Source organism: Podarcis melisellensis (genome assembly GCF_964234715.1).
Source record: "Podarcis melisellensis genome assembly, chromosome: 10".
Taxonomy (NCBI): domain Eukaryota; kingdom Metazoa; phylum Chordata; class Lepidosauria; order Squamata; family Lacertidae; genus Podarcis; species Podarcis melisellensis.
Genome location: NC_138542.1, coordinates 42875504 through 42900039, shown reverse-complemented (window position 1 = coordinate 42900039; position 24536 = coordinate 42875504). Strand labels below are relative to the sequence as shown.

The following is a 24536-nucleotide window of genomic DNA, read 5'->3' as shown; positions in this document are numbered from 1 at the left end:
AGTCCTCATAACAAAGTCTCAATTTCATTCTTCCGTTTTGACAGCTCTTTGACAGCTGTCAAAACCTCCGTTATTCTTCTCCAGGCATTTTCACGAATCGCTCCAGGGATTCCGGGGGGGTTGCTTTTTAATACGAACTCCACTTTTCTCCTCCAGCTCAATCTTATAAATTTCCCTCGCGAAGTTGCTAGTTCGGCAAGATAAGGTTCCTCTCGATCTTAGTTATCCAGTCCTTTGTTTTGGCTCTTCTACAATTTGGGGGGGGGCTGACTTCCTTTTTTCCACCTCCCCCGTTCGCTCCAAATTCTAAAAATTTATCCCTCTTTTTAGTCCATATTCCAATTACTCACGGGTTCTTCTTTTGGGTCCAAATTTTCAATAGAAGAAGTCAGCGCTCTCCGCCGGATGGCATGCGGCTGCGCTCGGCAGGGATAGCAGAGGACTCAAAGCACCACGCTCCTCCCCGGCACCCGATCCGTAGCCTTTAAAAAGGCTCCTTCACGAATCGAGAGGGCGCTGACGGTGCCAGCCCGGTCTCCATGTCCACGGCCTCCGTGGCCGTGGTTTTTAAGGGTCCCCGCATCGCCGGTGCGGTAGGACCCAGCCCCTGCCGAGCAGGCTCCCTCCGGAGCTCGGAGGGAGCCCGCCATTCGGCGATGGCGCCGACCCGGAAGTCCTTTACATAAAGTATTTTGCTCCTACTCCTTAGCCAAGAATAAGCTCCCAAAACAACTTACAAATATCTTACAAACATCTTTTAGCCTTAAAATCTAAAACATGCGGCACATAAGTAAAAGAGATTGAGGGGGGAGTAGGAAAAAAGTGAACTCGTTTTCTTTGAACGACCACTGGAATGGAAGTTCATAGGGAAGAGGAGCCTAAATCGGCTGGTCTCTCAGCTGAGGGGATGGAGAAGCCTGCAGTCCTATGACAGACGCTCCCTGACCAGCTTCTCCATTAAGGAATTCTACCTCAAGAGTAACTGTTTGGAAACACAATGCATTCAGCAAGAAACTGTTAGAAAATAAATGTTACCTTGGATACACTGCTTGAAATATTGCCTTGCAATTTTAAAAGCAATTCCATCAGACTCTCTTGGGACAGGTGTTTATAGTACCCACACAATGCCAATCTTGTACAATAGAGATCAGCCAACAGCAAGGCAGATGGGTCTGAAGGAAATGCCCTGGGGAAAAGAGGCACGTTACTATCAGTCAATATATAATTAAATACAGTGGTACTCCTAGTTGCGTTCACCTCCGGTAACGTATCCTTCAGGATACATACGTGGCAAACCTGGAAGTATTTTTACGGGTTTTGTAGTGCACACATGTGCAGAAGCATGCTATGCGCCGCACACATGCACAGAAGCGCTAAACCGCACTGCGCACATGCGCAGAAGCAGCACCTCCGGTTGAGAATTCCTCAGGATGCAGCCGGACCTCCAGAACAGATCCTGTTCGCAACCAGAGGTACCACTGTATAAGCAAAAATGGATGAGAAGTAAAATATTAATACTTAACGTGAGTGTTATTTGTCTTTAACCTAAAGCAAACTGTTGATCTGGCAATATGGTTAGAAATACCTCAACCCAATGATTACTACTGGCCAATGCATGCACTCTGAACTTTGGAAAACACAGCATTAAACAAGTACACATAGCCCAACATATTGCTCCATTTATAAAAGGCAAACTCCATCTCCCCGTTACATACATCAACAAAGTCTTTATGCGTTCCACTGGTAACAGATCTAGAATTTCCAAGGATTCTGCTAAACTAAGCAGTGTGCTCACAGCTTGGCAGACCACAAACAGGCTTCCTGGGAAAACAAAACAGGAATAAGTTATATATTAATCCATACTTTGTGACCACACCCTTAGGGAGCGCTTTAATTTTTAAAAGTCTATACAAAATGCAAAAGACTGGTTGCTTTCCCATGTAATGCTAAATAAAGGTTTGGTGCACCATGAACAAGCTGCAATGAGGACTTCTGCAGAGATCGGTTTCACTTTCAAAGAATGCTGGTTTTACCCACCATTGCAGAATAATGAGAAATTACTTTCAACAGCTCACCTTTGCAAGGCTGTCCTGTCTCAAGAGCAGTGAAGAGATACTCAGCGTAACTTTTAACTTCTGGTAGGATTTTCTCTTTGACAAGCGGCCTGTTAGATACAGAGATACAAACTTAACACAGCTGCAGTGAAGTGTATAAGATAAAATCTAGAAAAAGTTACGCATCCTTAAGTACTAATTAAATAAAAGAAAAATGATATGTGTGTTTACTCAGAAGCAAGTCTCAAGTCTCACTAACTTCCATGGAATTTACTTCCACGTAAGTGGGTTTAGCCCCCACAAACACACCCGGTGTTTTGACTACCCAGGGCTAGACTGATTCAAGCATATGTAATCAAACTAGCCATGACACCATTCACACAATTAGCAACTCCATTATTTGCTGCTTTAATGTACCTTTTAGGCATGGGGTTTGCTAACTTGATGTGGGGTAGTGGGCTTTAATCCTTTGCCCCCTTTCCATTGCTGTCCCAATCTAGATCATGGCAAATCTCTGCCCCCGCCCCCCTTCCAATCCAAACCCCAAGTGTCAGGGGCCTACTCTGGCTTGTGACTACAAGAAGGGGCAAAGGGTTAACACTTCCCATACCCACACAGAAGGATCCCAATCCAGATCAAGCATCCTGAAATTTACTTTTTCAAAGGCAATTGTGTAATTTTTTAGAATGTAATTTTTAGAATGTGTGATTATTTGACTGTTTGATTACAGTATTTGATTGTTGTTAACCGCCCTGAGCCCGGCTTCGGCTGGGGAGGGCGGGATATAAATAAAATTTATTATTATTATTATTAATGGCTAACTGTGTGATTGCCATTTGAGCTGTTTCGGCCCTAACAATGGTCCCAATAGCTACTGTAAGGCCAGCAGCTTCAAGTCATTGCTATGCAAACTTCAATTTCTATTTCAACTTGAGAAGGAACTTGAACACCTTTATGAATGAGCTTGAAGTCAGGTTTCGTTTATTTTAAAATATTTTTATAAAACCAAAGAGGAAATCACCAAGTCAAACAAAACAGCAGGCCAAGGAACATAAACAGTTGGGGGGGGAGCAATAATTTTTTTTAAAAAAGACCTAAGAGGTCTTTTCTAAACAGAGAAGTAGGCTGGCCCTGCTGTTAGGTAGAATGAGGCAACTGCCTTGAAGTGGCAGGTGCTGAGGGGTGGAGAACAGTGACACAGTGATGGGAAACAGCACCCCATTTGCCAAGTGCCTTGCCCCTCTTGCAGAGCAATACCCACTGCACCTGAGGCAGGCTGTCTTGCTTGCAACATAGAAGGAAGGTATGGCTGACAGTACAGTCTGGTTTTTTTGTACACGGAGCCCTTTGTCTCAGGCAGCAAAGCCTCTTGGGCCAACCTTGTAGCAAACGAAGGCAGAAGGCCAAAAAAAGGATGGGAGCAAAACTGATCTCATGGACAGAGAATTTCAAAGCTTGGGTGTGGCAATAACTATCGCTTGCTGCACTGGCTAACGGGGATTAATTAACTGACAACCTGGTTCTACAGATTCAGTGGATAGAACACTATCCTTCACTGTAAATTCCACCCATCTTCAAGTTATCCTACAGTTCGTGAACTAAGATTAATTTTCAGGGCTATTCCAAGTGACTAGGGGCACTCTTCCTCCTCCCCTCAAAAAAACAACAACAACAACAACAACAACACAAAAAACCCTAGCCACAATACTTCAAAATAACACAACCCAAATAAAGTGGTTGTCATGGCAACAGAAGCAACCACTACATAAATGTCCTTGAATACTAATGGGGTATGGAAATACAAAACAAGTTTTATTGTTGCTCTTTTTAACTGTACATCTTTGGATTTGAAAAGAGTTCATTTTGATTAATCCTTTACCACAGCTTAAAACTGGGCTGACCAGAAATGCTGGAAATATCGCTTGTGTCAGCAATATATCAAGGGACAGCAATGAAGCAGCGAGTGGAATCAAGATGTGCACCAAGATGGTTTGCAGTGTTGCAAAAGATGCAGCTCTTGGGTCTTTTTTCTTTTCTTTTCTTCTTTCTTTCTCTCTCTCTCTCTCTCTCTCTCTCTCTCTCTCTCTTTTGCTTTTGGCACACTGTATTCCAGCAAAAAGTTTTAAGATGTGTTACTGCCTCTGTCTTTGTGCTACCAAAATAAAAAAATATTTTTAAAAATCCTATCACAAAAAGGTGTTGAATCTTTAGAAGAAAGATGCAAAAGTGTTCTTTTCCAGGCCATTTGGGCTTTCCATAGAAGCAAGGTTTTATTTCTATATCCTCCAACGTCACAGTAGACACCCCAGCTCATTTGTTATGAGAGCCTAACATACAGAAGAATAACTGCACTTGTTTGCTTTGATAGAGACTTACAAATCAGTGACCCTACATGCGGTCTACTTTTATAGAAACAAGTTAGTAAGTAAATGCCTCACATATTCACCTTATGTGAGGAAGTACCACAAGAGCTGCCCAGGGTTTTGAAAGATCAGCCGTGCTTCTGTTTTCTGGTATCTGAATGTAAGACAGAATGTGATCCAAAACAGTCTTCTGTTCTTTCGCTTCGGTTCTTTTACTTCGCAACTGTCTTCTATTCAATCTAAAATTAAATCGATTATATGCCGTTACAACAGATACATAAGATTGCCTGCAGGGATAAGTAATATGTGGCCTCCCAGATGTTGGTGGACCACAACTCCTATCATCCCATGGGCCATCCATGCTGGTTGAGGGAAATGGAAGATTGTCCACACATTCCCTCGTCCTTAGTATTTAAATGTAGCATAGTTTTATGAATCCAGTATGTTTCAATACTTAAGAGACCAGAATAGAACATTGCAACCTGCTCCTTTCCCACCAGATACAGCTCAAAAGCAACTGCTCAAGTCACATACCCTTTAGCAGAGTCCATAAAAACCAAGGGATACTTCTCAAAGGCCATCGAACCAACTGTGGGAGGTTCTGCTTTCTCTAGAATGAGTTTAGCCAGAACTGCCAAGGCCTCCTCCTGAACCAGAGCATCTTCTCCACAAATGCAGTGCTCAGCATACTCAAGGAGACTGGGAAGAAATTGCTGGAAAGGGAAGGAGACAAGGATCACACTAACTTCTCTCTCCTTAAGATGGAGTTCTCAAGCTGCTGAAAAAGGGGTAAACACTTCGCCTACCTTTTCAAATTGTTCCATTGGAAACATAACTTTCGAAAAATCCCATAGAGAACGCCTTTCAAATCCACCTTTGAAGATCTATTAAAAAGAACATGAACAATAAATAGAAGTACATAAAGACCTGGTTCCAGATTCATTGGGATTACTTTGAAGGACGATGGGAAATTCTGATTCCAAAAGATAATTTGCAAAAATCTGTTTGCTCCCAAAGGAAATTGAGACACAAAGCTTACGAATTGGGGAACCACCTTATCTGTGGTGTCTTTTCCAGTATTTACTGCATTAGCATACAGAAAAATAGTCACTTATCATGCAAAACTTGCAGACACGCACATCTCTTTAAATGCAGTTGTCAATGAGGCTGCTTACGTATATGAACCCATGTGTGACAATATGAAACTACACTCAGACATCTAATTCAGTAATATCTATTCCAACTAAAGGTCTCAGGTGGACCTCTTATGCAGTCCTGCCACCAGAGGGGTCTGGGGAACCTTGCCACTTTGCTATGGCTCTTCCCTACGAAACTCTCTCAAGATATAGACTCAGATTTTTATGGCAAATAGCTTCCAACTACTACTTTGATCCCAGCAGTTCAGCTGCTCAGCTGGGAGGAGAGAAACTCTGGCATTTACGCCCAGCTGCATCTGCCTGTATTGCTTGCCAGAAGAAAATAGATTTGTTCCTATTTCCAGAAGACTTATATGGGGAAAGTGAGCCTGTTTGCATATATTCACTCACAGAAAAGGGTAATGCATGAATCAAGTCTTGCAGACCAGGTGCTCAAAAGTGGCATGTTCATAATACAGTATTCAACCAAGTCCAGCCTAACATTTTGTTACCTTTTCAACAATTTCTTTGACCAATGAATCAGGCAATAAGACACTCTCATCAAGAAACAGAACAGAAATAACTTTAAGCAGAGTATCACAACAGGGCACTGAGAGGTCCGGTGTTTCTATCAGTTTTGTTAATGTCTGTGAAATGAAAATATGAACAATTAAAAACACACTTAGAAATTCTGGCAAGAAGAACTAGAATTCCTGTTTCTATCTGAAATCATGAGTGCTAGAAGCTTTTTGTTGTTTGCTTAAATGAAATCTCTGATTTATAAGACTAGCCAGAAGTGACCTGTACAGTATCTTTTTTTTTTAATGCCTCCTGCCTATTTATTGAAGGAGACTCAAAGCTGCTAACATACAGGGGTAAAAAAACACAGAATAAAACAGACATTTTTTTTTTTTAAAGAACAATAAACATTCAAGCAGCATAAAGAAATATAAGAAATGAGCTGGCAAAATTGTAGAATTAACCAAAGGCCTTTTCAAAAAGCTGGCCAGGTCTTCATTAGTTACCTAAAACAGTATAGTAGTGGGGCCTACGAACACAGTTCATCACATTTGGAGTCATGCCTAAATCTTTCTGATACCATGTTCCTTTGCACTAAGGCATTCTTTCTTCTTGAATAATATCTCTGACATAGCACAATATAGCAAAATAGTCAGTGTTGTAAAAAAAATAAAAATGAATCTAGATCAACAATGAATCCATCAGGTTATTAGTCATAGACCAACAGTTAATCTAGATCAACAGAATTCTTGCCAAGCTGCTGAAGATGACTAATAAATTTTACTCGTAGCTGCACCCTCTCTACCACTAGATCCAAACCCTTGAAATAACCTCAAAGACAAAGCTAAACAATGCTTCCTGCTTTACTTCCATCTTGCTTCATATCCTCTCTCATGCCAGATGTACATGATCTATTCTAGGAGAGGAAAGTTTTACTGACCTTACAAACTTCTTCAGGCTGAACAATTTTGGAGCCTTGTGCATATTCTGCTAAGATCAAATACACTTGCAATACCCTCTCAATCTGTTCAGAAGCTTCACAGCAGTTGTCCTTCGTTATCTTTTCTTGCAGTTCAAGTATTGATTTCTATGCGGTTGATTAAAAAAAAAAAGGTTTTGTACCCAAAAAGACATTTCCATAGTTGTTGTTGTTGCTGCTGCTTAATTAGACAAAGCGTTCCTCAAAAAAGTGCAATTCAGTGGTTTATAACCTTATTTCTTACCCCTTTACTCAGACCACATGAATGGGACTTCATGAAGAATGGACATCTCAGACAAAATAAAAGTTTTGCTTGTTATTCACAATTACAAGCAGCTTTTTTAAAGTGTCATTGATAAATTTTATATATTAAGGACAGTGTTTTCCTACCCAATTCTACAGGCAACATTGTTAAAATCAATCAGAGGGTGTAAGACCATTCATTTCACTGTTGACAACAGTAAAATAACATGGTTCTGGATAACTGCCAGCTCAACACATGACACTCACCCCATGACTTTCCCATCTCCTGCCACATACCACCATAATTCAAAGGAGGGGAGAGGGCAGAGCCCCTTTCTATTTTAATTAATTACAACTCACTTGCAAGCATCTGAAAAATACACTGAAATGTTCTTTATAGATGAATCCAGCAGCTGATTTTGCCATATGTTTGAAAGCTTCACCAACCAAGTTCCAGGAGAGGGTCACTTCTGTTTCTGTAAGTGGCCCCAGCTTTTTCAGAATTAATGTTATAGCCTGTGGGAGGGAAATTACACACATCTTGAATGTTTTAAAATAGTTCACATTAAAAATATTTTTCACTCTAACCGTGGTCATAAACTCATTTACTCCTCAATAAACGACTTTCAGCTTAAAGGAGGCTACTGCTGCTTCATGGCAATCTGATCCTTTATGTAAAATTAAAATTATAAAGGGTGAGTCCTTTAAAAGAGGCCCCGTGGATACAGAGTGCACATGTTCCATGCGGCCTCTTTTAAAAGACTCACCCTGTACAACTAGGACAGTTTTCTATCCAAAAATTTATTTATTTATACATACAGTGGTACCTCTGGTTAAGGACTTAATTTGTTCTGGAGGTCCATTCTTAACCTGAAACTGTTCTTAACTTGAGGTACCACTTTAGCTAATGGGGCCTCCCGCTTCTACCACACAATTTCTGTTCTCATCCTGAAGCAAAGTTCTTAACCCAAAGTACTACTTCTGGGTTAGCGGAGTCTGTAACCTGAAGCATCTGTAACCCGAGGTACCATTGTACATACATACATACTGATTTATTTGTATATACTGTCTTTTCCTCTAAGGATCTCAAGGTGGTAGTATACACGGTTTTCTCCAGTTTATTTCACAACAACCACTTGAGGTAGGGTAAGCGGAGAGACAGTGAATTTCCCAAGGTCACCCAGTGAGCTTCATGGCTGAGTGGGGATTTAAAACCTGTTCTCCTAGGTCATAGAGTCCAACACTCTAACCATTACACCACATTCCATATATTACACACACACACAGTTTATCCTTATGGAAACTGTGCCAAGTATTGACTGATTAAATAATTTTTAAAAAAGAACTAGAGATATAATATCCTGAAATTCTTCTTGAAATGTGTGAAATAAACTTGCTAATTGTCTATTGGGTTGAGGGGGGAATTTAGGGCAAAACAACCTTGACCAATCATCTATGAAAGCAAGTTAAAAATTCACTACTGAATCAGGCACTTTATAATTTTCCATTTGCTTCATGCACTTGGATTGATTACCGTTTCAGCACAGGAATGGAACATGTTCCTAACGCCTTTGCACGTCTCAAAAATCAGCTGTCCGACACCTTCTACTTTTTCTGGGTGCATTTCCAAGTCATGGAACATTACGTTTAAGAGAGCATTTTGGTCTGAAACCTAGGAAACAAAATTACAGTTTGCACCCCTTTTATTTCAATTCATACATACTACTTAGAAAGGCTAATTAAAACCCCCTACAATGTATATAAACTAGCACCCTAACAACAATAAAGCAAAGGAGTGCACTATCGCAAAGAGAAAACACGAAGGTGATAGGTGCAAGAGGATTTGTTTAAACTGGTCATCAGATTTCCCAATACATTTCAAACATTTGTGTTCTTCAGGGGAAGTGGTTCAGCATTTGACCAGTAAACTAATGTCGGAAAAGTTACTCCAAGTTTTGCTTTTTTTCTGCTATGTGGTATAGTTGGACATTGCACCAGTTACTAAGAACACTACAATTACTGTTCTACAACAAGCAGAAAAATCCAACCTACCTAGTGCCTTTTACCTAGTGCCATGTTTAATACATGGAATCTCCATTAAAAATAGGGGGGGGGTGTCAGGGAACATGACACAGGAGAAACATCAGAGAGCTGCTACTAGTTAAAGGTAACAATGCTGCTTAGATGGTCTCACTCATTGGCTTTATTTACATGTCACAATAAACTATAGCTAATGGCTTACCACGACTGCACCTTACTGGTCTGTTTGTTTCCTCTCCTGGTCTAACTAGCATGGAGGAGACAAATGGCTTAGCATTCTGTCAAACCAGGGATCGTGGTTTGTTTCATTCCTTAAAAAACACACCCCACAATCAATAGCAAAGGTTTGTTATTGACTTACTGGTTTTGCAAACCACAATCCCTGGTTTGGATGCAGTGCTGAGTCAGGGATCATGGTTTGTTGTTTCCACTAAGGGAGAACACAGCCCTGAAAGGCGCACTCATAACAAATCATTGCCTGTGGTTTACCATGACATACAAAGTGGGCCACTATAAAGCAGTTTCATAGGTACACTGAACTAAATGGATGACAGTCATTTCCTTCAAACTAGAGATGCCTAGTAACACTTTGTATTATGTTAAATATTAAAGCTGGTAAACTTGAACAGAAGGCACTTCTCTTTTTACACTCTCCTGTCCCCGCCCCAACATCACTTACCTTCCTCATCAGGAAGGTGAAGCTTTCTGCTGCAAAATTTCTGATGTGCTCTTTATGGTGAGCCAACAAGGTGCTGTACAATCTGCAAGTACAACATTCAAATATAAAAACCATGCAGGATCAATTCATTTCTCCAGCAATGCTTCCTGGAATCCATCATCGGACGCAAAGCAAATTTATTAACACATATTTTATACTGATTTAATAATGGCCATAGCTCAGTGGTAGAACATGTATACAGAGCCTTGCAGACAAACCAATAGTAAACATGATGGGCATTCTTGCTTCCCTTACCACACTGCCCAATGAACATATCATTTTCTTCTCATTAAATTTGGAAGAGGGAAAGAAATATGCTGCCGATGTGTGCACACAGAATCAGGGCCACTAGCTATCACACTGGTTATAAGAATCAGAACTGAAAGGGACCAAAAGCTTTTCTAGTCTAAATCAAATAAAGAAGAGTTTATTTGCTTATTCTGTAAATGATGCAGAATAAGACTCGTATACTGGCCATGTTGTTGTTGTGGTTGTTATAGAAAAGCTTACCCATAAATATTGGACATGTCCTTCACCATCAGCCTCCATAAGTATTTGTAAAGGTAAGAAAGACAGGTGAAAGTCCATTCTAGCAGCTCCGTGTCCTGGGTATCCAACAATTTTGTAATGCACAGAAAAAAGTCTTGGAAATGAGGATAGAAATCTGTCTGGAGATCGCGAGCCAGCTGCACCACTAAGCTGTATTGAGATACATAAAGAAGGAAAATGTGAGTGGTGCCACATTATAATTTGAACACACACATCCCATGATGATTTCAAATAATTCTGGGGGAAATCTCACTGTCCCGTGGTCTGCTCACAAGTGAATGTATTTGTATATCGTATGGCCCAGTGCACTCCTGAAGTTCATCACAGCTAAGATAACCTCATTACAGTCCTGTATGATGAGCATAGTTAGTATCATTCCCACTCTGGAAAAGAGAGCCTAGGACTGAGTAGCAGAGCTTCACGCTTTGGCACGGGGGGGGGGGGGTGTCGGAGAGCAGACGGGAGTGGGGCTGGTGTGCATCCTGGGGGCGTGGCACCCAGCGTGCGGGGGGGGGGGGAGCTGCGATGGCACCCCACTGGGATCGCGCTGCCAGGGGTTGTGTGCTCCCCCTGCACTCCTCTTCCTCTGCCAGTGCTAGGACTGAGAAACAGTTAACTGCCCAAAGATACCCAGTGGACTAAAAAGAACAAATGCACCATTGGCCTTTCCCCCCCAGTGAACAGAAACTCAGAAGGTTTATTTTAGATACTGCAGTAGGTACTTACTCCAAAAGAGGTTGAAAAGCAAGACTGTCTTTCACTTGCAGGTGGGTTTTCAAGCTCTGCACAATATCATTCTGATAGTACACCAGCTGGTTGAAAGACTGGCATTTGTTGACTACCTGCCTGTAGAATGTCACTGTGTAAAAAAAGCAAACCAAAAAAACCTTAATGATTTGTTTCATGGAGTTTCAGGAACACTAATCTACTGAGTTCAGCAGGACTTACTCCTAGGTTAGTGTATACAGGATTGCATCAGCATTAGGCCCTAGAAAGAATGGCCAGCATGCATTACCCGTGCCTTCCAGCTCTTGCTCATATCACAAGGCTCCCAGCTTTAAAGGCTCAAAGCCAGCAGGTGATAAAAAAACCATACACCCATGGAATACAATCCCAGCATGCAAGACCTGTAATGCATAATGGGGACACCCCCTCACAGCTCCTAGCATGGCTCACTTGCGTGACAACAGCCTATTCAAACACAGGCTCAAAGGTTAGACCTTTCTGGGAAAGAAGGAACTGACTGTGCATGAAGCTTTAAAAGTGGCTTGCCAGGTCAAATGATTTCTGTGCCAATTTCTCTCTCCATCTTTGTCTCTCATACATACACACATATACACACTCTAATTATTGTGAGCAAACAAGGGATTAACTGTGGCAAAGCTTTTGGCTGGGAGGTATGACTGGAAAATACTTGTTCCACAAGGAAGAAAACTAAAATATCTATTTTGGAAGCAAGGAACTGTTGCTGAAATTTTATGAAAGCTTTGTAAAAGTGAAGAATAGGAACACCGTTAGCAACTTTCTGCACCCCTCCTCTCTCATTACTGGAAAATGCAAAGCCACAACTGCAGATAGAATGGAATGACTATAGATAGCACTGTTCATCTAGAACCCAATGCTGGATTTGGGGTGAATTTGCAAGGCCATCCAACAGATAAGTGCCACGTGACAAAAGAAGGAAGAAGAGGAGAGAGAGAGAGAGAGAGAGAGAGAGAGAGAGAGAGAGAGAGAGAGAACATACGGAAGCCTTTTTATTGTGCATAATGGTTTATGCTTACAATGCTATAGGGGTGATCATCCTATTTGTGTATGCAAACATTTTGGGACTGCCAAACAGCTTAATTTCCATTCTGTGCATATCCTGTGATCTCCCACTGAAATCCTGTAATTTTCCCTAACACAAAAATTCCGCCGAGGGGGGTCTCACTTTTGCTGCACTGTCAGATACACAGCATTGCAGTAGTGTTGTGGGTACAGCACTGGCCAAATGAACCTTAGCACATCATTGCCAAGTCTGATCCAATCTCTCCAGCTAATGCTGTACCGTGTAGTGTAGTGTAGTGTAGTGTAGTGTAGTGTAGTATAGAAGGGCTAGCCTATGCTAGTATAATACCCCTAATCATCCCACGTGGACCACAGGCCATGATACTGCACTGATGCACAACTGATGGGATTGGGCTACTGAAGAACTTGTGTTGATTATATCAATGTTAAGTTAAACAGCAGGAAACATCAACAAAACATCCTGCCACCTCTAATCTAGCACTGAAAATTGCACAAAAATCAGCACAGGAAAAGCACAGCATATTCATCTGATGCACTCCATGTTCAAAATGTATACGTATCACTAATTGTGTATTAACTGATAGATTGTGTGCAAACCCTTACTCCCTACAAACATTTCCAACAAAACAGCAACACTTTTATACAACACACAATGAGAAGCATTAATACAAAATATTTTGGGGAAAAGATATACCAAAATGGCGAGTAAGGTTCAGCTCCCTCCATTTCTCGAGTCCTTCATGAAAATATGTTTCAACCTCCTAGCAAAATCAAGAGTGTATATTAGTTAATATATATTTGTATGGAGCAGTTCAGGCTTGATTATTGAAGGAATGCTTAAGTAAAAAGCCTTCGTAGGGTGGTGCAATACTTATGAGGTATGAAGCACAACTGAATTATTCCATTTTTCATTTAAACAGTCACACAAGTGTTTGCAAAACTGGAGCTGTTACCTAGAAACAATTATAACATTTAAAAATAACTGAAATTGTGAAAAACATGTCAATTCTTATACAGCTGGTAATCACATATTACAATCAGATGGCCATGATCCAACAACAGTGGAGCTGGAGGGAGGGGCTGTACAGATAAGATAATTTTCTATACCTTCTTTGGATTAGAACTGATGGGTGCAAATAACAGCTCAATATATAAATTCAGCACCCCAAATGGACAAACAGACCTGTCTAAGACTACACCACTTGAAGTTGCAAATGGATGATCCTATGTTGAAATGCTGCCCACGAAAGGGAGGATATATTTGAATGTTCAACTTACTTGACCTATAATATTTAGTTGCGATCTTCAGAACCACCCTGTAAGGTAAACTGGTATTACTGTCCCATTTCAGGTGATAGGATGGGGCAAGGTGGAGAGACAGCATCTTATCTCAGGCCACCTAGTGATTTGATGGTAGAGGCAAGATTCTAATCAGGGTAATCTTGAGTCACAGCTGAGTCACTTAATTTCTATGCTAAATGTGCAATCTCTCATGCAGAAAGGCAGCATGTCAAGGTTCTCTGCTCTTTGTATAAACTTGTGCCTAATTTAAGCACACATTCATATTTATCATTACACACTGCAAACAATCCAAATAATGTGAACAAAGAAAATGAAGTATGCGTTGAGGTTTTCCCCATATTTTGAATCATTCTTTTCACATCTCCAAAAACAAAACATGTTTGAAAATAAAAGTAACTCTGACTTACATACACAGGTTAACAGCTATTTATTATTTTCCTACTACACAGGACTCTAGGTAAATTCACATACTATTGCTGATCTGTTTCAGCAACTGGGTTGCCTGGCTGCCACCATACAAAAAAAATGGCTTATGGACAAGACAAGAGCAACATACAATGGCCTGTATCCAACAAAGTCATCCCATTTGCCCAAGGACTGAAATGCACAATTGAACATTTCCTCCCTCTCCTCTTCCTGTGCTCCTCACCTGAATCTGTACACAGGGAGGAGGAAGGGGAAATTCCACTGTGCAAGCGTAAGTCCTTGCATGAACAGAACAACTTCACTGGATACAACCCAACAACCTTGACCTTGCTCCCATGACTCTCAATACACTATGAGTGTGGTTAACAAATACAAAGACAGAACATTTATTGTTGATTTTGAAAGGAAAAATATTTACGATAGCACTGGTAGAGCAACACCCTAATCTCAAAGGGCTGGTCTTGCAGGAAATGTTGACAAAAACCAAAGGTAATTATTAATATTTTATTATATATTTCATATTTCCTAACTCCCAGTAGACTGGCCACAAAGCTGCTCAAAAACCACAAGCATAACAGAACAGCAAGAGAAAGGAAGCTGATCCCCATGTGTGTTGCATTAACTGCAGCCAAATCACCAGAAGTGGGAGGGAGGGTCTGCATGCAATGTACTGTTTCAGACATTGCTGTGTCAGATTGTTTCAGACTGAGATGTGGCATGATGGTATACAATATTTCTTTCTGTAATAGTTCCCCATCTGTACAATGAAAATAATTGTTATTCCCTATAAGGGCTTTCTAGAGCAATCATAGAGCTTTTGTCAGGGCCTAACAAACTGATATAGTGGAGATATTTAAGCCAGAACTCTACTGTGGCAGTCCCTGTATTGATTGCTACAAGTTCAGATATAACCAGTGATGGTAATTGTAAACACAACACATCAGGCACCTATTCTATCAATGACTGCCTGTTTCAGTTCCAAGTACGCTGCTCCCAGCAGGAAGCTCTCTATCTTTTTTAAAAGGGTCACAAAGGATCTGTAGTAAATTAGCACTGCAGCTAATAAATTAGCCACCCCAGTACAGGTAACTAGATCAAATGGATGCGAGGATGTACAATGTCTACCACCCTCTTCATCCCATGTCAGGTGACCCTACAGTGGCTCAGAACTAGGCACCATCCTGTAACTGAGCTCCCAGCAGCTCAACACCCACATCCAACACTGAATAAGATGACACCTAGACAGGTGAAAAACAACTACATTAATCTTACCTCAGCATAGCTCCCTGTTCTGTCAATGCGATGAATAATGTCAATATTTACATTGCTTAAGCGTTCTGAGAAGGTGAGAAACTGTAAAAAAAGTAATAAACAAACAGGAGTTTCTTGGGGATTTTTTCAGTTATCTTTGAGACATCAGGCTTACAAGAAGTTGCCAAAGAGTAAGATTTTATATGGCTGTCCCTTCTAATGATATTTCATACATAGTCACATGGTACAGCCCATAGAATTGAATGAAATCAGACTCAAATGGGACTGACAACTTATTTGAAATCAGAAAATGTTGTCTAATCTTCTGTACTGTTGCAGGATCTTCCATATTCATAGTTAAGAATTATCTGCAAATTACAGTGTGCTAGAAGCACAAGAGACACACCACAAATAAGTGGAAAATCTTGCAGCGCTTCACAACACTACACAGTAGGACAAGGTAAGGTTTCAGAGCCAAGCAGAATACTTTAAGAACACTGATAGTTTTCCTGCTGTTTTGTTAGCAGATGAGTGGCAAATGCTACACACAGTTACTATTTTGGACTGCCCAGGGCATAAGCAAGGTTTTTTGTGTGGTGCCGTTTGTTTGCTTGCAGTAACTACAGATTTCCAAAACTTGTACAGGGGAAAAAAAGTTGCGCTGCTCTCCAACTTCTTTTGCTTCTGTACCACTCTACTCCAATGGCTTTTTAGAGTGATATGTAACTGAATATCAAATGTACTATTTCGCCAGCTCGGCGAACCGAAGCGCTGAGCCGAGTTCTTAAAAGGTCCGTGTTTTTGATCCACCCCATCCGACCCCGCCGTCCCTTATCTTACCCTGTGCGTGTTCTCGGACTTGTGAGAGGACGATTTGGTCTTCATGCTTCCGTGAATTAGCAACAAACTACCTTTTGAATGGTGGAGATTGAATATTTTAAAAGTTGCGACTTCAAGTCCGCTCGATTTTCCAAAAAAAAGAGACACATATACACACGTGCGGCACTATTAGCTGGGGGCTGCCATCTTGGCTAGAGGATTCTGGGATGAGGTTGTCACGTGAGGCGCGGGGGGAGGGAGGAAAGAGTGAAAGCTGATTGGTCTGTGGAAACTAGAAGGGGCGGAGGAATACGACGCCCAGAGAGGTGAAAATAGTTTGCTTCAGAACCAGAGAAAGCAAGAGTCCTACAAATAAAAAGTGGGAACGGAAAAGCTGTTTGCGGCTGTACAGTATATATTTCCCTAGTTAGCTATCAGTCGTACTCTCGCGTATTTTGTATTTCTTTTACTTCCTCTAATGCTTTCCATCCATCTTTAGGAGCGGGGGTTGTGTATTAATTGCTTATAAGAGTACAGTATTTGGTTGTGTTGGAAAACCTCATCTGGTTGTTATAGGAAAGGCATTTTCTTGCTCTTCCACTATCGCGTCTGTTTCCTTTAAAGAACTGGAAAGAATATTGAATGACTTTAAACAACTGGAGGCTGCCTGCGCTTTCTCACTGAGCTACCACATAATTGCTGGCAGAATAACATTTGTATGGGGAGGGGAAAACGTCCGTGCACGATGAATTTTACTCTAGTTCTGGAGACGATAGCACACACTGCAAAGAAATATTTATTGCATTGTTTGTTCATTGAATAAAAATATTCTGGAAGTCATGAGTCTTGCCTAACTGACATATCAAACTGACATAGTGCAGTTACAGAAGTAAACCCCTGTGGAATCTACTTTTAGCCTTTTCCATATAGAGCTTAAAGTCAGGGCCAACCCACTCATGAGGCAAGGTGAAGTGACCATCTCAGGCAGAAGGATCCACAATGGCAGCAGATCCCATGGTGATCTTTATTCCCCTCCTTGTTCCTGATGTAGAACTTCACTCACCTCTTCTTCCCTGGTAAAGAAGGACAGGGAGCTGTTTTGTGATTGCCTCAAGTACAGAAATGTCTTGGGCAGGCCCTGCTTAAAGTGCTATAAAAGTAAAACCATGCAAAAATAGTTTAAACAGAGACCATGCTGAGACAATAAAGATTACCGTAATATGTCCACACACTTTGGCTATAGGGTAATACCACCTCCAGTTCTAAGCAGTCATCTGAACAGGGCTGCAGGAGCACAGTTAGTGCTGACTTTACCAGGTCAATTGTTTGGGCACCAGACACTTCAAAATTGTTCCTGAAGGCTGCAATCCTAACCCCACTTACCAAGGAGAAAGCACCTTCGAAACCAATAGGACTTACTTCTCAGTAGGCATGGTTAGGCTTGCATTTATTCTAATATGTTTATCTTAGAATTGTAGAGTTGGAAGGTGTGTCAAGTGTCATCTAGTTCAAACCCCTGCTTTGCAGGAATCTCAACTAAAGCATCCTTGACAGATGGTCAGCCAATCTCTGCTTAAAAACCTCAGATGAAGCAGAGTCCACAATCTCCCAAGGGAGTCTGTTCCACCTTCAAACTACTCTTAATGTTAAACTTCTTTTAATTGCCTCTAATTGTGTTATAATTATTGTTTTATATTGTACTTTCCATAGCATGATTTATTTTATTCATACTTGTTGAATACTGCCATGATATCCGCATAGACAAATAATGGTCTAGATTTCTTAAACAAATAATTAATACAGTCACATTCATCTTCTAAGTTCAATGCTGCTGCTGCTGCTGCTGCTGAAAATATGAGCTACCAATATTGCAAAGCTCAGGTCTTACTACATGTCAAATACAAATACTTAGAAGATTACAATTGTTCCATTTCAAATACAATAATTTAAATAAAGAATTGGTAGTAGCAATAATTATTCAGCACAGAGTTAGAAAAAAGTCAAGTTTAGCAAAAGAGATTTTCATGAAGTGTTCAGCAAACACTGCATTGTAAATATGAAGTGCTATTTTTCTAAGACAGGGTGTACTTTCATCTGTTTCTATTCTGATTAATCATAAAAGGCATATTGTCTTTAAAAAAAGAGAGACTGCTGTGACATCAGAGGATGGCAAGAATGGAAAACCACTAATGTCAAGTGAAGAAAGAAAGAACAATATTCCCCCGAGAGCTGCTGATTCTAATTAGCTTCCTGGTGAACATTTAGCTAAGGAATTAGTTTCCTGGTGAACATTTGTCAGCTCTTTAGCTTACATTAACTTGGAGTTAAGAAACTTGTTGAATCATACATCAGTTTTTGTAAAACTAAAAACCTTATACAAACAAGGATCTAAAACCAAAAGGTTAAAGTTCAGATGGGTGTAACCCATAGCATTAAGAAGGGCATGAAGCATGGGCTTAACTAAATGCTATCTATGTTTTCTCTCTTTCTGTCCCAGAACGTGAGCAGCTTCAGCCCATAATAAGACTTCTTTCTCAAGCATATATTTTCTTAGGGTGGAATGTACCAAAAGATTTATAAACCTTCAGAAAATGGCATGACAATGTTAAACGTCCTTGCTTTAAAAAGAGAGAAACAAATACAAAATACATACAGTAAACCAATAGCTTTTATTGAACCAATATAGGTACTACTACTACCAGTAATAATACTGTATAGGTAGATCTCATCCTACACACAGGTTACATTCCTGGCTATCACATCTATAAGCAAAAATCACATAAAGCCAGAATGACCCCCATGTGGCCACTGCTACCTATTAAAAAACATCACGAACCTTGCCCACAGAAGGCAGAGGTGTTTATAAGGTTGAATTCACTGGAAAAAAGTATTTATTTATCTGTTATGTACTGAAGTTCTCACCCTGGGCCAGCAGGGGGATACTGTAGATAGTTTTTGCTCAGGTCCGTATATGCAAATAAGGAACTGAAAGTGACATTCAGTGATTGGATAGTTACAGAAAGTTGTTACTGTTGCCATGTAGTTGAGCTTTATATAAGCAGGTTGGCTGAACCCTTCAGCCCTGTTCTGTTCTGGCCTGTGAATAAACAAGAGGTGTCTGAAGAATTGCTGTGTCGTCTGATATGTTGACCCACAACATAACATTATCCATATTACTCTTACTTATACAGACCCACCCATACAGACACATCTTTCAACACTCTAAAATTACAACAGCCAAGAGAAAATTCCTTCTAAGATGAGTCATTGGGAACAGCCTTTCCCTTTCCCTTGCAGCATGGTGTTATCAGTATGCTAATGACACTGAGCTCTAATTCTCCTTGAGTCAGGTGAATGCCAAGATGCAGTTATAGGTTGGATAAGGGCTGATAAACAAAAGATTAATCCTCAGCAAGATGGAGGCCCTGTGAATGAGTGGTTCCCAGATCTTGAGACAATGGTTGCAGAGTTTGGGGTGCTACTGGTGCTACATAATATGGGGTGCAACTGAAACTGTCACCAGAGTTGGCATTGGCAATTTCAAGTCTGGATTAGTGCAGTGTGCTCTACGGGGGGGGGGGAGAGGGGTGTTTCCCTTAGGTTTGGAAGGTACAGCTGATGCAGAATACAGTGATTGCACTGCTAACTGGAGCATTTTACTGCAGGTGATACCTCTCCCAAAGAGCTGCACTGACAGCTAGTATGAGTATGCTTCAGGACTCGGTTCAAGGTGTCATCGTTTACTCATAAGGAGCTAAAGCACTTGGAACCAGGTTATAAACACCTTGTAATCTTATGGGGTAATTTAATGCAGAGGTGGGGAACCTATAGCCCTCAGATTTATAAGAAAACAGGGAAGCCTAGAGTGAAAGAGGGAGAAGGAAAATAAAAATGGATAGAGCAATAGAAAACAGGGTGGCGACCCTCTGCAAATGATTAGTTCAGTCCTCTGTCAAGGAGGATGGGAAACTGATGTGGGACAGCAGAAATAGACAAAGAGATGGAAGGAAAGGGAAGCACAGAGAAATGGGGGGGGAGGGGAGACAGAAAGAGCGGTGGAGAGTGTTATGCTGTCCTGAAATGCTACATTTTGGGTCTTGGTCCTGCCCACTGCTGGCATGCAGACCCTGGTGGATTAACTCTGAAGAAAATGGTTCCCTCCATAGAAAAGAAAGGTTCTCCATCCTTCCTGCCCCCATCTTAAGGACTATCACACGGAAGAGGGAACAAGCTTTCTCCTGGTCTGGAGTGTAGGATTTGAAGCAATGACTTCAAGTTACAAGAAAGGACCTTCCTAACTAAATATCATGAAAAACTTCCTGATGGCAAGAGCTGTTTGACAGTGGAACAGTCTCCCTCAGAATATATTTTTAATCTTTGTTGGAAGCCGCCCAGAGTGGTTGGGGAAACCCAGCCAGATGGGCAGGGTACTACTACTACTACTACTAATAATAATAATAATAATAATAATGGACTCTGCTTCATTGGAGGTTTTAAAGCAGAGGTTGGAAGGCCATCTGTCATGTCTGCTTTAGCTGAGATTCCTGCATTTCAGGGAGTCGGACTAGATGAGCCTTGGTGTCCTTTCCAACTCTACAATTCTATGAAAATGAAACCTGAGTCCAAATACTGTACTTCATCCACTTGGGTCCAGGACACCAGATAATTAGTATATGTTGTCTTAGTTCTGCAATTCAGTAGCCATGATTATATTGTATTGCCTTGTCAGATGATATTTTCTGTAGGTGATTTGTAATTTTCTCTTCTGCAACCCTGAACTGTATTTACCTTGAGTAAAATTAAGTGACTGACTCTTCTGGAACCCTATATATGCTGTGTACTGGCTGATAAGAGGGACAGTATAGACCCCTCCTGTAGCAGCTGTTTCTGTGACAATCTAAGGTACTGTTTTAACCATTGAACCAAAAGTTTAATACATGAAAGACACTTTTAAGATTTTATGTTGAGTGGGGCAATATTTGTCAGAAAGTGTTGGATAACAAGACTCATCCCTAGCTAACAGGACCAGTGTCAGGGATGATGGGAATTGTAGTCTCAAAACATCTGGAGGGCCAAGTTTGCCTATGCCTGGAATGCACGAATGGGTTAATGCCACTGAGTAAGCTGTCTTACCAGGCTTATCTAAGTCACTCCCCCTCACCTCAGGAGGAAGGAAGTCAAACCTATTGTTTCTTTTCAGAAAGCTCTTAATTAGGGTGCCCCAAAGCTCTCTCTCCTCACATACCTTCTTCCCCAACCTTATACTTTATACAACACCAAAGTCTCACATTGAATTTAACTGATCTGTAAAAAGGACTTTATAACCTGAAAACAAACAAGGTCTGTACTTCTGCAATAAAATCTTTAATAAAAACAACAATGATAAAAAAGGAATATATTTCAATCAGAGTGTGTGCTCAACTGCAATCACAGATAAACTTTTAAGGAGAGGAACTGGCCTGTAATGTGATGAGGAAGAAAGTGAAAGAAACTCCTATGGTTGTGGGAATCTTCTTCCTCTCATACATCAGGAGAATCTTAATTGTATGATCTAGTGGCCAGTTTTCTGGCGTTCAAGGTAGTATTATGTTTAGGTTAAGTTTATTACATTTATATACTGCTTCCCAATTAAAAAAAAGGTCCTGAATCAACAACCAAGTAAGATATACAATAATAAAATCCCATAAGCATAGTCTCAAAACACCTTCAAAGGCAACCCCACATGCAATATATTGCAGTAGTAGTCTTCCAGAACATAGACAACCAAAGTCAAGCTATGACCATCTTGATAGGATTGCAACTGGGCTACCAGCCAAAGCTGGTACAGTACAAAACAATCCATGATACTGGGGCCGCTTGTGCCTCCAGTTACATCACTGAGTCAAAGAGTAGCCCCCAGCTGCACACCTGCTCCTTCAAGGGAAGTATAACCCAGCCCAGAATAGGATACATTTCACTTTTCTGAACTGAGCTTGTTGTTTGGTTCTCATCTAGCCCACTACTGAGGCCAGGCACTTAGCAAATCCACCACCACACCTGCTGGTAGACCTGTGTGTTATGAGCATATGGACGAGGATGGACGAGGATGCACTCTAGATTTCTACATTGTGAAAGGTGCAGGGATCTCTCTTCCACCCCCATTATGAGTCTTCAGTAAGTTATTTGAGACAGTTCAGGAACACTTAACACCTTTTGGAGGTTTTTAAACTTAGGTTGGATGGCCATCTGTCATTGATGCTTTAGCTGAGATTCTTGCATTGCCGGGGGTTTGACTCGATGGCCCCCAGGGTCCCTTCCAACTCTACAATTCTGAGATTCTGTGAAAGTGTTCAGTCAAGAGTATGAGTCAAATAATAACTGTTCTGAGAAGATGGTGTGAACTTTCTTTTTCTTACTAATTACAGTAGCGAATTTACTAGCTAATCCTGTTCAGATTAAGTTACACACTGATTTAATGCACATCATCCTCTGCAATCTGGGAAAGTGTCTCATCATACAACTATTTAAAAAGAGTGTGGGTGTTGCTAAGATGCTATTTCCTCACACTCATTATTGCCATTTGAGTTCTAAGACCACTGAGGCCGACAACTTTAATTACTTTACGTAGAAAGAAGTTACATATTTAAATAGGGTTTACTATTTAAATCGGCATATCCGTTTGAGATCTTACCCAGCTGAAAACCAGTCCAACTGACTTCACAACATGCTTCCAAATGAGGTTCTTGCATTCTCCCAGCTTCCCACCTAATTATTATTTACATTAGGAAAACAAGGGATTATCAAACTATGTTACTGCTCCAACCAGAGCCCTCTGCAGCAACTTTGAAGGGAACTTGAAGCTCTCCTGTGCTTTGAGTAGTTCATCCACTGGTGACACCACAGAATATTATTTAGGACACAGAATATACAAAGTATATTTCCTGGAATGTGAGGTTTGAAAATGATCCCACCATAAGCCTAGATAGCTCAGTTGGTTAGAGCACGGTGCTGATAATGCCAAGGTTGCCAGTTTGATCCCCAGAGGGTACAGCTGCATATTCCTGCGTTGCAGGGGGTTGGACTAGATGATCCTCAGGGTCCCTTGCAACTCTACAATTCTATGATTTCTATAAGCATGTTTTATCTGTGGTATGCCCTATTGATTTAGATGGGGACAATATTTTAAGTATGCTTAGGATTGCAGCCTTAGCTGTAAATTGTATGTGAAAAATCCTTCAAGAAACCACAGGGGTCCATCAATCAGGGTTAAATACTAATCATTCATCAGTCCAATTTTGGGATACTTTAGTCACATGGACCATTGGGAATTTTTTATTTGTTTCCCCTATATAAAAAGGATACTGACCGTACCACTTTATTACATTTTAAATTTCATCATCCATACAACCTTAAATGTAACCTACCTTTGGGCCAATTTTTGCGTAGGAAAAGGAATTCCTCTACTTTGGACGCATACCAATGAGCAGCAGGTGAGCTAGAGATTGCCCTGGTAAACAGAGCATATCCCTGGCATATTATTCATAAAGCCCAGGTGAAAGCAGATGCATGTGACAGACGGGACCTTCTTGTACCCAAGAGCAAAATACCCAGGAGATGGAAAACTCCAGTTGAATGCAATCAAACATTGGTGAGGGCTCATCATTAAGCCTATCTAGTTGCAGTGAAGCCAGCAAAGAAGGTATACTTTGCTGCCTCCATTGCATCCTCATTGTGCCATCCAGCAGAGCTTTTCCAGGTAGTGCGGGCCTTTCCTGTGGCGCCTCAGAAATGTGAAATGCTCTACCCAAAGGGGTTGCCTGGCACCTTTGTTAAATATCTTGAGATGTCAGGCAAAACATTCCTCTTCCCTCAGGCCTTTGGCTAATTAAACAATTGATGGCCTTTTAAACTGTGTGTGAGTGGGGTTATTGTTTTTGTTTCTTACTATGTTATGTATTTTTGTGCTTTGGCATTATAAATCACCTGTGATTCTCAGATGAAGGGCGGTACAGAAATTTAATAAATAATAATAAGTTCCCTGTGGCATCTTAGCTACGACTTCTTCCAGTGCATAAAGCGGGAAGTGGAGGTGTTGGGATATATTAGCTGCTTTGCATAAAAGTATGAGTAAGCATGCACTAAAAGCAGATATGCCACCCATGTGTCAGTCAGGTGAGACAAGCAAGTTTCATTCACAAGGGTTCATCACGGCCACAGCTAGGCTGGCACACCCAGTCTTTGTGTCGTTGGGACTCAGTATCTCATGCCTTCCCATTGTGCAACTATTTCAAGAGCGGACCTTCAGCCTCTGCTGGAATTAAGCCCTTGATTATGGGAACTGAGGCGTTTTGATTTGAATAACGAAGGGAG

The 24536-nt window shown here is 40.9% G+C and overlaps 1 protein-coding gene across 2 annotated transcripts in view; it reads right to left on the bottom strand.

Annotated features, from left to right (window-relative positions):
• The window catches only part of UTP20 (UTP20 small subunit processome component), a 61231-nt gene extending 44838 nt beyond the window's left edge, over positions 1-16393 (bottom strand). For both annotated transcript variants that reach the window (XM_081927912.1, XM_081927913.1), the window contains exons 1-16: positions 16209-16393; positions 15390-15470; positions 13084-13150; positions 11328-11460; positions 10563-10751; positions 10014-10095; positions 8829-8966; positions 7655-7810; positions 7013-7159; positions 6066-6200; positions 5224-5301; positions 4952-5130; positions 4501-4656; positions 2076-2164; positions 1716-1821; positions 1036-1186 (exon numbers count right to left, since the gene is read on the bottom strand). In XM_081927912.1, the coding sequence (XP_081784038.1) occupies positions 1036-1186; positions 1716-1821; positions 2076-2164; positions 4501-4656; positions 4952-5130; positions 5224-5301; positions 6066-6200; positions 7013-7159; positions 7655-7810; positions 8829-8966; positions 10014-10095; positions 10563-10751; positions 11328-11460; positions 13084-13150; positions 15390-15470; positions 16209-16253 (1932 nt within the window). In that variant the 5' untranslated portion in view covers positions 16254-16393. The remainder of the gene's footprint in view (positions 1-1035; positions 1187-1715; positions 1822-2075; positions 2165-4500; positions 4657-4951; positions 5131-5223; positions 5302-6065; positions 6201-7012; positions 7160-7654; positions 7811-8828; positions 8967-10013; positions 10096-10562; positions 10752-11327; positions 11461-13083; positions 13151-15389; positions 15471-16208) is intronic.
• Between the last annotated feature and the right edge of the window lie 8143 nt (positions 16394-24536).